This window comes from Symphalangus syndactylus, chromosome 2, assembly GCF_028878055.3.
Source record: "Symphalangus syndactylus isolate Jambi chromosome 2, NHGRI_mSymSyn1-v2.1_pri, whole genome shotgun sequence".
Lineage (NCBI taxonomy): Eukaryota > Metazoa > Chordata > Mammalia > Primates > Hylobatidae > Symphalangus > Symphalangus syndactylus.
The window spans coordinates 116965791-116983870 of record NC_072424.2 but is presented as its reverse complement, the minus strand read 5'-3'; the positions used below and the strand labels follow the sequence as shown (position 1 = coordinate 116983870).

At 44.0% G+C, this 18080-nt stretch overlaps 1 protein-coding gene across 1 annotated transcript in view; it reads right to left on the bottom strand.

Moving 5' to 3' along the window:
• HECA (hdc homolog, cell cycle regulator) overlaps positions 1–15076 on the bottom strand; it is a 45893-nt gene extending 30817 nt beyond the window's left edge. The window contains exon 1 of the mRNA XM_055265676.2: positions 14475–15076. Coding sequence (XP_055121651.1) covers positions 14475–14745 — 271 coding nt within the window. The 5' untranslated portion in view covers positions 14746–15076. The remainder of the gene's footprint in view (positions 1–14474) is intronic.
• Between the last annotated feature and the right edge of the window lie 3004 nt (positions 15077–18080).

Below are 18080 nucleotides of genomic sequence, written 5' to 3'. Positions count from 1 at the left end.
TTAAAATGCAAAACCTAAAAGGGAGGTAAGGAAACCATGGAAGTCTGATGAACATTTCAAAATGCTTTTACAACAACATGCAAACTTCCACTCCATATGGCCCTAGAGGCAGGTAAAGAGGAGAAAGCAGAAAAGCCTGAAGTGAATCAAAATATAAACTATGTGAGGCATAATTACGAATCCAGATGCACACTGTACATCATGCAGCACAACAGGCCAAAAACAAGGCTCTGCTGATCAAATGATTAAAATCTAAGTGGACTCTGCTGTTATAACAAAATCAGGAGAGCTCAGGGACAGGATTGATCCACAGATCACAACAAAAGAATTCCAAAGTCAGCTATGCTCACACTGGTGAAAGAACCCTCCTCAAGGCTTCAGTTACCTCAGTTTCTCCTCACTGTGGGGTAAGAAAGGCCGTTTGCAGTAGCTCCAGAAGGTCTCATTCAAAAAACTGGGCTTGCCCTGAGACCAGCAGGAGAATGAATACTACAGATTCTCTGGGCAAAATTTGCACAGCAAGAGCTCCCAGATCCAAACTTGCAGAGAAACGAAAGGCTCCCCCCAGGCAGCAGAATACAGATTTGGAAGACCAGCATTCACTGCAAACTCCCTGGGGGAAAGCCAACATCTGCACTGGTTCTTCCAACAAATCAGTGTGTGCATTCATCACTGGTTGGGAAGCAGCCACACTACACCACATTACAAACAGAGAACCAAAAACTCACCTAGAAAAAACTAAAATCCCCAAATCATGGCACAACGATTTGCTTTTCCAAACAGCTCTATGGTTTGAAAAAGAGCTCGTCACAAACAGTATCATGTTATGCTCACTTTCTGCAGATAAAACTTGGGCTTGGCAAGGTTTGGCAGCCTTGCAAAATGGCAGAGCCAGATCTCCACCTATAACCCGTGTCTCCCAAATCTCACACTCTTTAGAACAGGAATGAGTTTGGAAACCTCTTCCAAATCACAGACATCTGAGAAAGCACAAAGGCTGCCTGGATCAGCATGATGCATGGTATGTGAATAAACTCTTGGTTCAATCGAGTGCTATGTTCTCATTTTATTAATATACACATGTAATTTCAGTTCAACTGCCAGAAGGAGAAAAATGAGAACTTTCTTATGATTCAGCATTTAAGTCTGTTATCATGAGCAACTTATGGGCAATTTAGCCTTAAGAGGCCTCAGTTTGCAGCCTGGTTCTTGAGAAGAGGCAATTACAAGTAAATAATGAGTCTTTATCTACAAGTGTCAAAGTCCTACATAGCTGGAAAAAAACTACAAGGAATTTTAGAAATGTGCAAGAAGAGACGGGTATTGAGCACTGGAGCTCAGCTATTGACTTGACAGCAGTGAGTGGCCAGAGAGTCGGAGAGGAGGTAAGGGAGGGCAGAAGGAGTTGCAACCAATTTTTTTTTTTTTGGAGACAGAGTCTCGCTCTAATGCCCAAGCTGGAGTTCAGAGGCATGATCTCAGCTCACTGCAACCTCTGCCTCCCGGGTTGAAGCGATTCTCCTGCCTCAACCTCATGAGTAGCTGGGATAACAGGCATGCGCCACCACGCCCAGCTAATTTTTGCATTTTTAGTAGTGACATGGGGTTTCACCATGTTGGCCAAGTTGGTCTCAAACTCTTGACCTCAAGTGATCTGCCTGCCTCGGCCTCCCAAAGTGCTGAGATTACAGGCGTGAGCCACCACACCCGGCGGGTTGCAACCAATTCTGAGAAACAGAGCCTTCCAAATTAAAAAGTAAACACAACCTCATAAATGTAATAGCATTACTGTGCACTGGTATACAAATAAACTCAAAGTTGCTAACTTTATGCCACGCCCAAACTGCTTTGCCTACAAGTAATTTCACAACTTTCCTCACACTCCCTTACCTTTACCTTTATTTCTATGCGGATGTTAACATAATCGTACAAAACCGTAAAATTTCTAACCAGCAAAGACAACCATAAACAAGGCTGAAAGACAAACAATAAACTAGGGAAAGCGTATGTCAAAAAGTACCCTGAATACACAAACACTTTGCGAAAATCAGTAAGAACACAAATACCCTATTAGTAAAATGGACAAAAATCACAAATAAGAAAAAAATACAAATGATCAATATAAATATAAAAAGATATTCACTGATGATCCAAAAAATGCAAATATTATGACAATGAGATGTGATTTTTCATCCATCTGATTGGCAAAGATGAAAATGGTAATCGAAATTTACATTACAGAGTGCGAAGGAACTGCACCACCACTGATGAGGTAAACTGGCAAACCTCGTCTGTAGGAGCAGTCTGGCAGTATGTATCAAACCAGTGATCCTACTGCTAGGACTTTACCCTAAAGATAATCACATGCTAGTTATGAACTCTGGTCCATTAAGAACAGGAAGTGCCAGTTCAAATCTTCACAATCTCCCAAGCCAAGACCAGGAAGCCCTTCTGTGATAGAAGGATCAGATCAACATATGTGTACAATGTGTGAGTAAAGTGCTTCCTTGGTCAAGTATTTTCTTGTTTTACAAATGTAATTTCAGTTCAAGTACCAGAATGACAAGCATAAGGCTTTTTTCTTTTTTTAGACAGCATCTCGTTCTGTCGCCCAGGCTAGACGCAGCTCACTGCAACCCATTCCTTCTAGGCTCAAGCGATCCTCCCACCTCAGCCTCCCGAGTAGCTGGGACTACAGGCACACGCCACTACATCCAGCTAATTTTTGTATTTTTGCAGAGGTGGGGTTTTGTCATGTTGCCCAGGCTGGTTTCGAACTCCTGGACTCAAGTGTTTCACCCACCTCAGCTTCCTAAAGTGCTGGGATTACAGGCATGAGCCTACGCCCAACCCATAAAACCTTTTAAAAGTAATGTAAATGTGCCTATTCAGTACAAAAACCGTATTGGTGTTTTTACACTGAATTTCAGTCTTCTCCTTTAAAAATCTGCATATAGTTTTTCATTATTTATGTACGTATGTGTGTGAGTCAAGATGGACCCAACATCAACAAGATTCCAACTATAAAGCATGGGGGTCAGGCACACTTCCCTACAGCCCAGCCTTTTCTGCAAGAAGGGAAGGCCGTCTCTGAAGCTTAGTGTCCTCATACTCAAATGTAGACTGCAGACTGCAGGTGTCACACCTGACTCCTATTAAACACTCAAAAAGGGGAGCTGTGGCAACTTCACTGTTCCTGTCACTAGGAATGGCTGCTTCTCCTTTCTTAAGTTCTACAGCCCCAACACACCAATCACCCAGGAGTCTTCCCTAATTTGCTTCTGCACTACAGCACATCACCTTCACTACTAAAACTATATGCCTAACATAGTGGAACTGTATCATCACCGAGGTAAAGAAAGTCACTGTGACACGTAGGCACTGCCCAGTAAGAACGGATCCAAGGAGCTGGAAACCATTTGGAAGAATTCTTTGATCTCCCCTGTGTTTTTAGGCATGTACACTTCCGCCTCCACCACAGCAGGCACTTCTTATTTTTCAATGCCAGGCCCTCTTCATGGCTTCTGGCAGCACTGTTCTGGGCTCTCCATGTCTGTTCATTGACACCTATCACTAGCCATCTCAGGCTCCCGCTCTCAGATTACAGACTGTACCCGCTGCCAATCAACAATAGCCAGAACTTGATTCTGTACATTTCTGTTTTGACTTCTGCCCACTGAGCTGTGTTAAGCGTAACTAGTGTGTTACCTTAATAAGAAGTTGTGTTATACTAAATATCACATTGAAATAAGCATCACACTCAGGAGTGCTCATTTATAAAACGAAAACAAAGCTTGGGACTCAGTTTCAACATTAGTGTCCAAATATAAAGATGACTTTATAACTCGAAGGGACATGATCTAAAGTATGATCAAACCTATGCTTACCCCTAAGGAAAAATATACATTTTCAATGTGGCAAGTAGCTGCTTAACTTACCTGAGCAATTTGATACCTTACTACCTTTTGTCTGAATTCATCCTCTTGATCAGTGTTATGAAGGAATACATCTTAAGGCATTCTATTTTTAATGAATTTCCAATAAAATGAAATAAAGAGAAATGTGAATTGTGACACCTGGACCATCTTTTCCTATCCGACTATCTGTAATTGTTCTTGGTGGGGGAGAGGAGGGTAATATGATTTGAGTGGCAATATATTGTGGGCGGGTCCAGAATATGCCACTGTGGCATAAAAATTAAAGAGCTGAAAGTGATTAAGTTCCTGAAATCTCTTACTGGCCTAAAAGCAGAGGCTCCCAAAAAGAATTCAATTAACATAAATCCCCTCCCCAAGAGCAACCAAGGAAGAGCGACTCATCACCAGAGATGAAAAGTCTTCACACCACGCCAAGCTGATATTACCACAAAACTATCGCATCTTCCATCTATTCTACTAAAGGCCCACTTATCTTTCCAAAAAGTCCTTTGTTTTCCCATAAGTTCCCTTTTCTCCCCTCCCCTTCCCCTATTAAAATAACATACAAGCCCCTACTTCTAACCATTCGTTTGACTCACATTTTTCTATGATTAAATGTCTTTTATCTTGCAATCTGTCTCGTCAATTTAATTTGCAGACCCTCAATCACTAAGCCTAAGAAAGTAGAGAGTTTTTCCTCCTTGACTATTTAGATCTATGAAATACACTATATTAGGTGTATATATGAGAACAATGCTAACTTTCTCATTAAATGCTATCTAAGCAATTATATGACTACATTTAACACTTCATCGTCCTCTTTCCTCACTTTTCTTTAAGCTTCCTCTTAATATCTTTCTTGTTTCTCACTCAGACTTTTCAAGTATTATCCTTATCTGTACAATTTAGCAAAAGTAATTCGTCTGAAAACTCGTAACATTTTAAAATATTAGAAATGGTACTGACTTTTTGCTAGTTTATAAAAAGCTCTCAAGTACAATTAAGCTAAAACATCCTGTTGATTAAATAAAGCAAGTTGCTATTTCACTAACCACTGAAAACTGGAAGCTTTCTGAAATATACAAAATTAAAACACACAGTCACTCTGTACAAAATAGCATCTCCCCTTACCAGAGTTTATTGTTTTAAAAACTGGTAAGATGTTGACAAAAATAAAATGACAAACCAAGATAATTAGTACAACTTGGCACACAGATATACACTTTCTACCTAGGTATGAAAAATAAACCATAGGGACAAGCCCCTGCCTCTAGAGAAAATCTTACTTGCTCAAATGGTCCCAATTCCTCCTACTGGCATCTAGTTCTCTGATGTTAACCTCAATTAGTAACCTCACATGGCTCAGAAAGCACTGGGCTGCTGCTGCCCACAACTAAGACAGGCTTTCCATACAGCAGTCTTGGATCCTGCGACACTGTCATCCTGCTGGGCAGAAAAGCAGCATGTGCCATGTGCCCTCTGCTTCATTGAAAAACCACAATTGAGGGTCCATGGCAGGCTCCACCTCCAATCCTTTATTAGCTGTATTAAAAGATACTCATTCTGTTAAAATATATAATTTTACAAACTTGTCAACAACCTATGATTACCCCCTTTTCAAATTCAGCTGACCATGTCCTTGCTTATAAACCTAGGTGGGCAGTTCTCCACTGGCTACAAACATCCAGATTTGACTGTCTGACCCGGCCCCCTTTCCAGCCTCCAGTCCTACCACGGCGCCTGACACCAGCCACATCAAACTCTTGGAGCAACCAGAACTCAAGGCCCTTTTTCACTTCCCTCTGTTTGGAACATCCTTCCTCTATCTTTAGAATTCACTGTCTCTCTTCCTGCAAGACTCAGCTCAAATGTCCCCTCCTCCAGGAAACATCATTTTCCCCACTGGGTATCCACAGTACGTTATCATGGCTCCTGTTGTTTCCATGTCTCTCTGCCAGCTTCACAGTGAGCCCTTGATGGTGTGGATTCTGATCCTCCCCAAGTATAATTTAACATTGTACTTCTCAGTCATAGGAGACAGTAGGTGCATAATAAATATGTAGTAAATGGATGAGTATATAAACAATGAATTAGGATCTAATGAATGAGGATCTAATGAATCCCGTAGTTGCCTGGAGAGAGGGAAGGATCCTGTGTTTAATTCTCAGTAACACTAAGCCCTGGCTGATCCCCCAAAATACATCCTGGGCTCCTCACCTCCTTTCAGCTACACAACTCCACATACTCATTTGACTTCTCCATCTTCAAATCCAATACTTACATTTAACCCAATATTTTGCCACATATGCTTCTGCTCTTTCACAGCTGCCCTTGTTTAATACATGGAATAACTTACTTGCATTTATTTATTTATTTATTTATTTATTTATTTTTTGAGATGGAGTCTCGCTCTGTCACCAGACTGGAGTGCAGTGGCGCAATCTCGGCTCACTGCAATCTCCATCTCCCGGGTTCAAGCGATTTTCCTGCCTCAGCCTCCCGAGTAGCTGGGATTACAGGCACGTGCCACCACATTCAGCTAATTCTTCTATTCTTAGTAGAGATGGGGTTTCACCATGTTGGCCAGGATGGTCTCGATCTCCTGACCTGTGATCTGCCTGCCTTGGCCTCCCAAAGTGCTGGGATTACAGGCGTGAGCCACCACGCCCGGCAGCATTTATTTCTATATAAGGAAGATGTACCCATTTTTACATGTTGCTTTTTGTTTGCTTATTCTTACCTAAATCATCTGATTTTTTCCCAGTAAACTATGATAAGAAAGAGAAGATGGGGGAAGAGTAGATAACCATTTTGAGTCAAAGCAGTGCTTGAATAAAAACTTGCATGGTACTACAGTCTTTTTCCGCATTAATGTCTCTCAGTGTCTGTTCTAAACAGCACAATGGCTTAACAAGCTTTTTAGTTGGATAAGGTTGAATAAACCACAAAATTTACAAAGCTGTTGTTGACAGGGCTCATATCTGCCAGGCCTTGTGCCAACATCTTTCACATATATTGTTTTCCTTCAAAAAAACACCCCAAAGGATTGTATTTAGAAAACAGAGGCTGAGAAAGGTTAAAGAACCTGCCCCAAAGTCACTCTGCTATAGCGTAAGTTATGGCACCTAGCTTTACACCCAAGCCAGAAGTACCCAGTCTTTTTTCACTAAAGCTTTAAAAACTCCAGACCTTACTTTATAAGATTAGAATCATGATGCAGACAGAATTTCAAAGGTCTATGCTTTCATCTTCACTAACTCTATCACCAGTTACTAAAATATCATCTACCATTATTACTTTTGTTTTTGAGACAGAGTCTCATTCTGTCACCAGGCTGGAGCGCAATGGAGCAATCTCAGCTCACTGTAACCTCCGCCTCCTGGGTTCAAGTGATTCTCCTGCCTCAGCCCCCCGAGTAGCTGAGATTACAGGAGGCCGCCACCATGCCCAGCTAATTTTTGTATTTTTAGTAGAGAAACAGGGTTTCAGCATGTTGGTCAGGCTGGTCTCGAACTCCTGACCTCATGATCCGCCCACCTCGGCCTCCAAAAGTGCTGGGATTACAGTCATGAGCCACCATTGCCTGGCCACCATTACTACTTTTTAAAATCTCTGTTTGTTACCAAATCACTAAAGACTACAGAAGTCTCCAACAGAAATACATCCAGCCTTGGAAAGTCCCCCTATGTATGACAGCATCTGCTCCAAATTCCGGATGCAAATGGGGCCCTCCAGTTGCTGAGACATTTTGACGAATTTGCTGAGCAATTCTCCAGCATGCCTTTAAAACAACCAGGGAATGATGAGAGCATGGGGAAAAGCACTCTAACCACAGCAATGTCAAACTGGTACAACCTTTCAATAAGGCAATCTGTCAGCATGTATTAAAAGTCATGAGAATATGCATATCCTCTGATATAGCAAGTCCATAGGAAGAATTTTTCCTAAGTACGTGCTGTGGTTTGAATGTGTCCCTCCAAGATTCATGCTGAAACTTAATCCCCAGGGCAACAGTATTATGAGGTGGAGCCTTTAGAAGGTGTTTAGGCCATGGCCAGGCGCAGTGGCTCACACCTGTAATCCCAGCACTTTGGGAGGCCAAGGTGAGTGGATCACGAGGTCAAGAGATCGAGACCATCCTGACCAACGTGGTGAAACCCTGTCTCTACTAAAAATACAAAAAATTAGCCGGGCGTGGTGGTGGGCGCCTGTAGTCCCAGCTACTTGGGAGGCTGAGGCAGGAGAATGGCGTAAACCCGGGAGGCGGAGCTTGCAGTGAGACGAGATCGCGCCACTGCACTCCAGCCTGGGCAACAGAGCAAGACTCCGTCTCAAAAAAAAAATTAGCTGGGCATGGTGGCGCATGCCTGTAGTTCCAGCTACTAGGGAGGCTGAGGCAGGAGAATCGCTTGAACCTGGGAGGTGGAGGGGTGCAGTGAGCCGAGATCACACCACTGCACTCCAGCCTGGTGACATAGTGAGACTCTGTCTCAAAAAAAAAAAAAAAAAAAAAAAAGAAGGTGTTTAGGCCATGAGGGCTCTCATGAACGGGATTAGATCCCTCATAAAAGTGCTTGAAGGAACAAGTTCATCCTTTTCACCTTTTCTGCCATGTAAGGATGCTGTGATTTTCAACAACTACAGAATCTGTTGGCTGTGACCTTGGACTTCCCAGCTTCTAGAACTGTGAGAAATAAATTTCTATTGTTTATAAATTATCCAGACTGAGGTATTTTGTTGTGGCAGCAGAAACAAATTAAAACATGAAGTAATTAAGTGGACAAATGCCCAGAAATATATGAATAAGAACCTAAAGGTAAACAATAGTGGAATGATCAAATTTCCAAGGTGCAGACATATGATGATGCACCTGTATATTTACTGCTCTGCTAAAATGTCCACAAACTATTCTATGTGTAAAAATCAGATTATAAAATATATGATCTTCTTTTTGCAGAAACTATATACGTACTTTAAAAAGTTTTGTGAGAAAAAAAATTTAAGGCTGCAAGAACATATATCAAAATATTAATAATGTTGATCTCTTAAGTGGTGGAATTATGTGTTTAACCAGAAAGGCAAAGAAAGCTTTTTTTCTACAATGCTTATTTTATTACTGGTAAAATAATAAAATAACACAATATTTTCAAATAAATAAAGCCCTTAAAAATGCCAGAGGGCCGGGCGCGCCAGCTCACGCCTGTAATCCCAGCACTTTGGGAGGCCGAGGTGGACGGATCTCGATGTCAGGAGATCAAGACCATCCTGGCTAACACGGAGAAACCCCATCTCTACTAAAAATACAAAAAATTAGCCGGGCCTTGTGGCGGGTGCCTGTAGTCCCAGCTACTTGGGAGGCTGAGGCAGGAGAATGGTGTGAACCGGGGAGGTGGAACTTGCAGTGAGCCAAGATCGTGCCACTGCACTCCAGCCTGGGTGACAGAGCGAGACTCCATCTCAAAAAACAAAAATGCCAGAGTCGGTGATCAAAATCAGTTAGGACAGATTTTTTTTCTGCAAAGAATCTCTTCTGATACCTTCAAGTTCTTTAAATTATTCATAGCTAAAAGCCTGAAGTAAACTCATAGGAGGATTAAGCTGCAAGAGATTTTCCCGTTTATCTCCCGTTTTCAATTCTCCATAGAATGAAATATATTCTTGGCCTTACAGGAAAATTGACATTGAAGGTTTAGTTTCTAGAACTTAAGGACAGGTCACAGATCCTGTAACAAGTAAAGAATGAGAGAAAGACGAGACTGCGCATAGAGCACCATGAACGGCGCACAGAAGAGCTCTTCACTTTAATACACAAAGTGTACAGGAAGAATCTTTGATGCATGAGGCAATATTTTCTGCCAATCTCCATTAAAAAGGTGGATTTCAAAAGACAACATCCAAAGGCAAATACTTCTTGAGACCCAAAAAACTGACTTCTAGATAAGGCAAGAAAATGTTTTCTAAGATTATAATGGTAACCTATATACCTTAGATCCTCAACAGATATTCCTTGATTTGAAAATAAACAGCAAGCAAACATTTTTCATTTTCCTACTGATGGATATAGGTAATTTAAATGTAGTAGGAATTAAAGTAAACATCTAAAAAGAAACGATTTAAAATATACTACAAACCTGGGTTATAAAAAGTGTCTTTAGTGGCCTAAATATGCAGCAAAATACAAATCCTGTGCATAGGGAACAGGTGGTACTCCAAAAAAATCTACTTGTAAACAGATATATGGAATTCGGAACGCATTTTCCCATGAAAACATTGTTATAATGGTGGTTAATTCCCAGTCTCCTCCACAAAGCCTATTTAGTTGTTAGTGAGAAATATTTATCCCACACTTGTTTTATGTGAATGGTACTGGTGGTCTAAACGAAGACATCCATAATGCTAGGGGAATAAGAATGGCTCTCCTTTCACTCAGAACTGAAGCTTCTCAGGAGAGTCCCTCTCCATAAAGGGTTTCCAGGTAAAGAGATGCCACCCTCAAGATCATACTCTCTTCCTGGGGGGAGCCCAAGTCCAAATGACCAGTCAACTGGGAATTGGGGGAGTGTGTGGAAGGCCCTGACCCTATTATTTAAGGTGAGATAACCCTGAAAGGCCATCCCACCTCCAGAGCTCCCCAAGAGAGGATCAACTGGGGTCTCTGTTACAGATGCATCACAGTTCAACTCCTGCTTCTGCCCAATCCTGCTTCCTTCCCTCCTCCACTAGGAATGATGTCAAGAGCACTCTCCAGTAAACCTCCAGCACATGTATCTCTGCTCAGGCTATTTCCAGGATCTAAGACAAACAGCTAATACTTCATAAGCTGGTACTATAAATCAGACACTGTTCTAATCTATCTACTGTATGTAATCTATTTATTTTAAATATATTTAACAGATAGATATAGATATTTTACTACATCTGTATGGGTAGGTACTACAATCCCATTTTACAACGCAGAAACCAATGCTCAGAGAAGTTAAATGACTTGCCCAAGGTCATTTGACAAGTAATTTGAGAAGCCAGGATTTGAATCTAGGTCCACCAAATGGAAAGCCAATCTCTATGCAAACGAACTCCATCTGCTAGAAACAGTTCCATGAATTAAGGCAGACTCTGCTGCCCAAGGGTTCTAGTGGCAGTAAGGAATGAGTGGAGTGATGAACCATGGTCATCCAATAACAGGAATTTATAAAAGTACTTAAGATCAAGGCCCAATGAAAACTAGATATACTACGATCAAGGTTTCAAATATTTTTAGGCCTGATGCAAAAATGCAGAAGCCTAATGGAACCAGAATGAAACTACGTATCTACCTTTTGATAACTAGATTCTAAATATAACCATTGGTAATCTTGTGTACCTACAATGAAAATGCAAACAGTATGTGCAGACAGATTACTATGTAGGAAAAAGATGGGGTGGTCTCTTACTCCAGTCCCTGAAAAATAAGCCTCATAAACTAGTACCTTAAAATTAGTATCTAATAAATGTCTTATTAGCGGTATGATATCCTAAGAATTAATATTAAACTTACTCAAGATGCACAACTGCAGCCAGTTCAACTTCTCCAACCACAACTATACCGCAGCTTCCCCAAGCTCTCCCTAGCTAGTAATCTTCCTTTACAGAATAAGTATTTATTTATGCCCACTTGACAAACTGAACAACTAAAAGCTAATATTGCCCTGCCCTGGTGGCCACACTGCCCAAGAGCTACAAGACACAAAACCATTCTATAAACTCCAAACAACTACAAATAAACACTATCAATTTTAAGCGAAGTCATTAAGTTTGCATGTTTGCAGATGCAGATAACTGACTTGAACAGTGAAAACAAACTATTTACAAGTTTCAAAGAATATCAAGTACCTCTTTTCTTGTAATAATTACTTGATTTGTAATTGCCGTAATTACAAAAGCTAATGTCACAGTTAAAAAATTGAAATACACTTAAAACTACTACCAATAATAATTTTAACATTAAAAATCCAAATATTGGTCCTTAGTTGATTTTGAGAATTTACACGTCTCTTGCCCCTTCCTCTTTAAAAATTCACCAGTAACAACTCTCCCAAACCCCTACCTTATAAACTACAGCTTTAAATATCAAAGAAAAAAAGAAAGAAAGAAAAGAAAAGGCATTTGATTTTGCACCCAGGAGTCCTCAACATCCAAGTTCAGTTATCATCAACTGCAGAACTGAGGGGGGTTCTTCAAATTAAGGTGAATCATTCACGAAGACTTCACATCATGTCAGAAACAAGAATCGGGCATCATAAAATTTGGCTCACTCCTCTAATATAAGTTACATCCTCTGACCCTGACTATGGGAATGTTGGCCCATTCCTTTTTCTCCCCGCCTTTCACTTAGTAAAATAAGCTCCTAATCAGAAACAGCTCTTCACATACACCGTGCTGCTAAATATACTTGAGTTTGCCACTTCAGAGAATAATAATAGGGGCCCCTTAACCAGTTTGTTATGTACAAACTAGGGGGTACAAGTAGCCTAAGAAAAAAATTTCCTCACGCCACCTTAAAGTGGACTAATCTTTTGGAGCAAGAAAAAAAAAGAAACTGCGAACTTGAAGCTTCCACACAGGCCAAAAAAAAAGGAGCGGGTAGGGCGGTGGGCAGAGCAAACCAAAACCACCACCAAAACAGGAATGCAAGCTCCCTGAGGACCAGGATGTTTCGTTTTGATCACCGCTGGATCCCTTAGTATTGAACACGGTACTTGTAACACTGCAGGTAATCTTTTTTAAATGAATAAACGAAAGCTGTCATCATTGTTCATGCACTCTTCGTGAGAAACTTTAAGCTCATTATATATGTAACCTTTAAAATAACAAGAACTGGGAGAATAGGGAAGGTGCACTCTGAGCCTCTCAATAACACTAGGAGGGAGCCAGGGTAATTTTTTTTCAAGTTTACACATGAGGAAATTGAGGCTCTGGAAGACTGACCTTTCCAAGATGACAAAGCTCTAAATAGCTGAGCTAGAAGCCTGTCCTACCCAGAGTCTGAGCACCTTTCTCTCTGCCACATCAATACCAAAATGAAGGTTAAAGCTAGGAGAAAAACAAAAGAACATAAAGAACACAGGCTACCCAAAACTAGTATTCTGAAACATTCACAAACGGGGTAAGTTTGTTTCTGAAAATAAACAAATAAATCTTCCTATTTCAATATTGCAGAGACACAGCCAACGGGGCCTACAGTTCTGTTTCTAACAGGCGACATTCAGCCGCCTATGTTCAGAGCACTGTACGCTGCTTTTAAGTGCAGGTGCCCTGTTTAAAAGGTGCGTGATCTGGCGTGGTGACTCACGCCTGTAATCCCAGCACTTTGTGAGGCCGAGACGGGCGGATCACGAGGTCAGGAGTTCGAGACCAGCCTGACCAATATGGTGAAACCCTGTCTCTACTAAAAATAACAAAAATTAGCAGGGCGTGGTGGCGGGCGCCTGTAATCCCAGCTACTCGGGAGGCTGAGGCAGGAGAATCGCTTCAGACCGGAAGACGGTGGCTGCAGTGAGCCGAGATCGCGCCACTACACTCCAGCCTGGGCGAAATTGCAACCTCCGTCTAAAAAAAAAAAAAAAAGTGCCTGAGCCACATAAACAATGGCTTCAAAAGCTGAAGCTGTAAATTAAAAGCCAGATATAACAATTCAAATCTCCCTTCATTAAAATACCGACGTTGTCTTCCTGGAAAAAGTGCCTGACTAGAGGAATTCAAAGAACTGTCCAAATGAGTAAAAGTGTTTGCCCAGCACCTTATAACGAAAACCATGGCTCTGTAATGAGAACAGAAATCCTGTCACATCTGGGCCAGTTCCTAAGTGTTCCCCCAAAAGGAGCATTCAGGCACTACCTAAGATTATGAGGCTTCCTTCTGAAAATGTTAAGCAGAATGACATAGAGAATGATTTTTCTTTTCTTTCTTTTTTTTTTTTTTTTTTAACTGCGGGCTGAGAACGGAAGTCAAGTTCAGATTCTCTTCCTTCCTCAAGCAAGCCAAAAAATTAAAGAGCAAACACAGAGGCCCTAAATGTCTCGAGGCCTCTTCACCTGTGGCGATCGACGCAGCAAGCCTGGGTGTGCTGAGAATTGAGGCTCTCCTTCACTCCGGGGGTTACGGGTGGCCTGGGAGCACCGGGAAGAATTAACCGGTGCCTAAGTTTTCAATCGGATCATTCTTCTCAACTTGGGCGGCTCTTTCCTCCCTTCCTTCCTCTCTTCGGCCCGGCACACACGGCGGGGCAGTGCCAGCGCGGGCAGCCGGCTGGGCCCGAGGGCAGCGCTGCCGCAGCCAGGAGCCCCTCAGAGTGTGGGGCGCGGGCTGCCCCCTGCGCGGACACCGGGCAGGGGCCGCAGATCCGTCCCCGCTGCCAGGCGTGGGGACCGCGAAGGGGCAGCCGCGGCGGGGCGGAGGGGCGGGGTGAGCACTTCCTGACTCTCGCATTGTCCACGCACCGCCCGCGCCACCCAGGGCCCCGCCACCGCGCCGTCCCTGTCGGGGAGGAAGTTGGCGCTCGCCCCGCCAGCCCCGTCTTACCGTTTTTGGCATCGCCTGCGGCCGCAGCCCCCGCGGCGGCCGCGGCGTTCGCGGCGCCAGTCCCCGCGCCTCCGGCGCCCGCCGCGCCTCCGGCGCCCGGCGCGCCCGCCGCCGCCGCCCCGCAGCCGGCCGCCGCCGCCAGGGCCCCCCCGGCCGCCGCTCCCGCCGCGCCCGCCGCTGCCAGGGCCCCGGCTCCATTTTCCTGCTCGTCGCCGCTGCTGTTGGCGCGCTTGTTTTTGCGGCCGCCTTTGCTGTTTTTGGGGTTGGGCATCTCGCTCGCGAGCGTCCAGGTAGGTGCCCAGCGTCAGCGAAGGCGGATCCCAGCTGCACGGCCGCTCCCGGCCCTGCGCGAAGCCGGCTCCGGGAAAGAACGGAGGGCGCGAGCCGGCGGTTCCCTCGGCTCCCGTCTAGCCGCACGGCCCGTGCCGCGCCATCTCGGCCGCCGCGCCCTCTCCGGCTTCCTGGAGCCGGCACGCGGCCACCCGAGGCTCGCAGCCGCGCGGGCGCCGCGGGCCCGGGGCGCAAGCGAGACGCTCCCGAGCCGGAGGGAAAAGGCGGGTCTCCGGCTTGTTTTGATTCGGCTGCACTGACACGCTCTGGGCCCGCCCCCTCCCGTGACGACACTGGGGATTCGGCCTGGCCGCGCCCACCAGGTGACCTCACGGTTGACGGGACCGCCCGTGTGACGTCACGCCCCGCGCGGGGCCGGCCCACCTCGAGTGACGTCATCCAGGCGTCCCCACCCCCGGCCTTCTGGGCTCCCGGACGTTCGTAAGCTACCCTTCTTAACTTGCTCCACCCGCCAGTGCAGTGGCATGTGGAGATCTTCGGTGGCCTCCTGGCCTTAATGTAATTGCGGCTTAGAATAGTATAGTCTGGAAAAATAAGCTGTGACTAGAGCAAGAATGGAAAACAAAGGATTTTGGATTAATAACTCATTCAAAGGCTATGCCTTTCAGTAACAGTAATTAAAGAAACAGGGGACCGGGCGCCGTGGCTTATGCCTGTAATCCCAGCACTTTGGGAGGCCGAGGCGGGTCGATCACGAGGTCAAGAGATCGATACCATCCTGGCCAACGTGGTGAAACCCTGTCTCTACTAAAAATACAAACAAAAATTAGCTGGGCGTGGTGGCGTGCGCCTGTAGTCCCAGAAACTCGGGAAGCTGAGGCAGAAGAATCACTTGAACCTGGGAGCCGAGATCACTCCAGCTTGAGCAACAGAGCGAGACTGTCTCAAAAAAAAAAAAAAAAGGAAAGAAAGAAACAGGGTAGAGTTCCTAGACAATGGGGATGAACACCAGGGTCCTGAATGGGAAGCCTTCACAGTCTGGTGGTGAAAACAATTCACTCAAACAAGACCCATCATCCAGAGATGTAACTAGATGTCGCCTGGACTCCGAAGCAGTCCCTGCTTGGGGGGAACCCATCCCTGTGCATAGGGCTGAGTTGTCCTGAAAGATAGGTAGCCAGGTTATGAGCAGTAGGAGATTAGGTGACACTTGTGAAGACAGGCAATATGAGGGCAGGGGACGCCTGGGAAGAGCTCCCCTTGATCTCTTTCTGCAATTCTATTCTACCTTTTCGGCCAACACCTTCCCTTCCTTCAGGTCTCAGCTCAAATACATCACTTCCACAGAGACCTTCCCAGGAGAGCTGTCAGAAGTCCCACCCTGTTATTTTCCTCCTCCATCTCTAATTATGTTGGCAATGTACGTGTTTACTTATTTCTTGTATATCTCCCTCTCACTGAAATGAGACCTCCATGGATAGATTTTTTCTGCCTTGGGCACATCAGAGAACAGCTGGCATAAATTTGTTGAATGTATAAATTAGGTTCCTTCCTCACGAACTGTGGAGGAAAGACTAGTTTAGCTGACAGCTTTACAGTGTTCCCCTTTTATAGTGTAATCTTTAATTCAGCCCTTTAGTAAAAGCTCTGTCACGGTGTTGTTACCATTAGAGGGTCTTGACTGCAAGTCGTCCATGTTCTTGGCATTTTGAACACACAATTGGACCAAACGCCCAGCAAAGCAAGGAAAGAAGAAAGCAGGGATTTATTGAGAATGAAAGTACACTCCACAGTATGGAAGCGGCCTCAGCGGTGGCTCAAGGTTCCGGATACAGAATCTTCTGAGGTCTGAATACCCCCTTGGAGATTTCCCACTGGCCACTTCATCCTCACCTCATGTAAATGAAGTGGTGACCCACAATTAGTCTGATTGTTTGCTTTTGTTAACCAATCAGAGGCTGAAGTGGAGTTACAAAGGTCACACTTCTGTGCAAACACACTTTTTGCACACTTCTGTTTAAAAAGCAACCAATCAGAGGCTAAGGTGAAGTTACAAAGTTGCACTTCTATGCAAACAAAGACTCCACCCGCAATCAGTCTGATTGGTTGCTGACAGCCAATTTCCCATCTGCCACGCAGAAAAGGTGAGGGTTTGCAAAGGGAGCAACTTCTGGTCCTTTTGTTACTCAGGTGTGGAAAGGTAGGGTTTTCCTTTCAATTTAGTTTAGGAAGTGGGGTGAAACGCCCTTAGGTTCCCTGCCTCCAGACTCTATTCTCTGCCTCATTGTGAACTATAGAGATACAGACAGGAAAGTACGAGAAACAATACTCTCCCCCACATTCAGGTAATGGAGAGGGGATTCTGATTGCGAGCTCTGGGCAACCATAGCAGAGTGCATAACAGCCTGGAGCAGCAAGGAGGAGCAAGCACTGGATACTCAGGGGAAATTGCTGGTTGGACTGTTTAGTAGAAAAAAAAAAAAAAAGATGAAACTTTTAATTCCCTAATGTGTGTTAGAGGATAGTGACCCTTTAGAAGGCCCTATTGATAGGTAGATATTTTGTGCTTATATTTTCATGTCTATTTCTCCCCAACATTGAAATCCCCTAAGTGCTAAGAGAGCAGGGATTGTGCCTAGCTTTCCAACGCTACAGAGTCCAGCATAAACCTTGACCCACAGTAAGTATTCAATAAAAATTTGTTGCATGGAAGATACCTAAAGCACTCTTCTTCTGGCTACATTTTCCTGAACCTTAAAGTCTCAGCTAAATCATAAATTCTCTAGGAAATCTCTGACAACCCAAAACTAGACTTGTCCCCAGATACTCCCTGCACCTTCCTCACCACAGCAGCTTACACACTGGAATATTGCTTTGGTGGCCACTTGGACACCAAAAATGAGGGATGAAGGAGATATTGAAGTCAAGAAATTCTGAAAATCAGAGGAAATGATGATGGTAGTTAATTAAAGGGAGACTTCCGGGGGAGGGCAGTGGATCTGTGGAGGAAGATAATGAATTACTGTTGCCCATTCAGACTTAGCTTAATTTCATTATTGATACCACTAGAGGTCTCAAAATATGTTGGTGATGTTAGCTTTGGCGTTTCTTTTTTTTTTTTCTGGTTTTTTTTTTTTTTTTTTAAGTCGTGAAGGTGAAGACATTTTGGGTTAGAGTACAAGAAAATTGAGATAATTATTTTCTTGAATAAGCACATTGCCGTCATGCCATATTGGATCAGAGTCAGTATTCATGTACCCTGCAGACAGACATTCACACCAGCTGCCTCCCACCTCTACATAACTGAGAATTAAG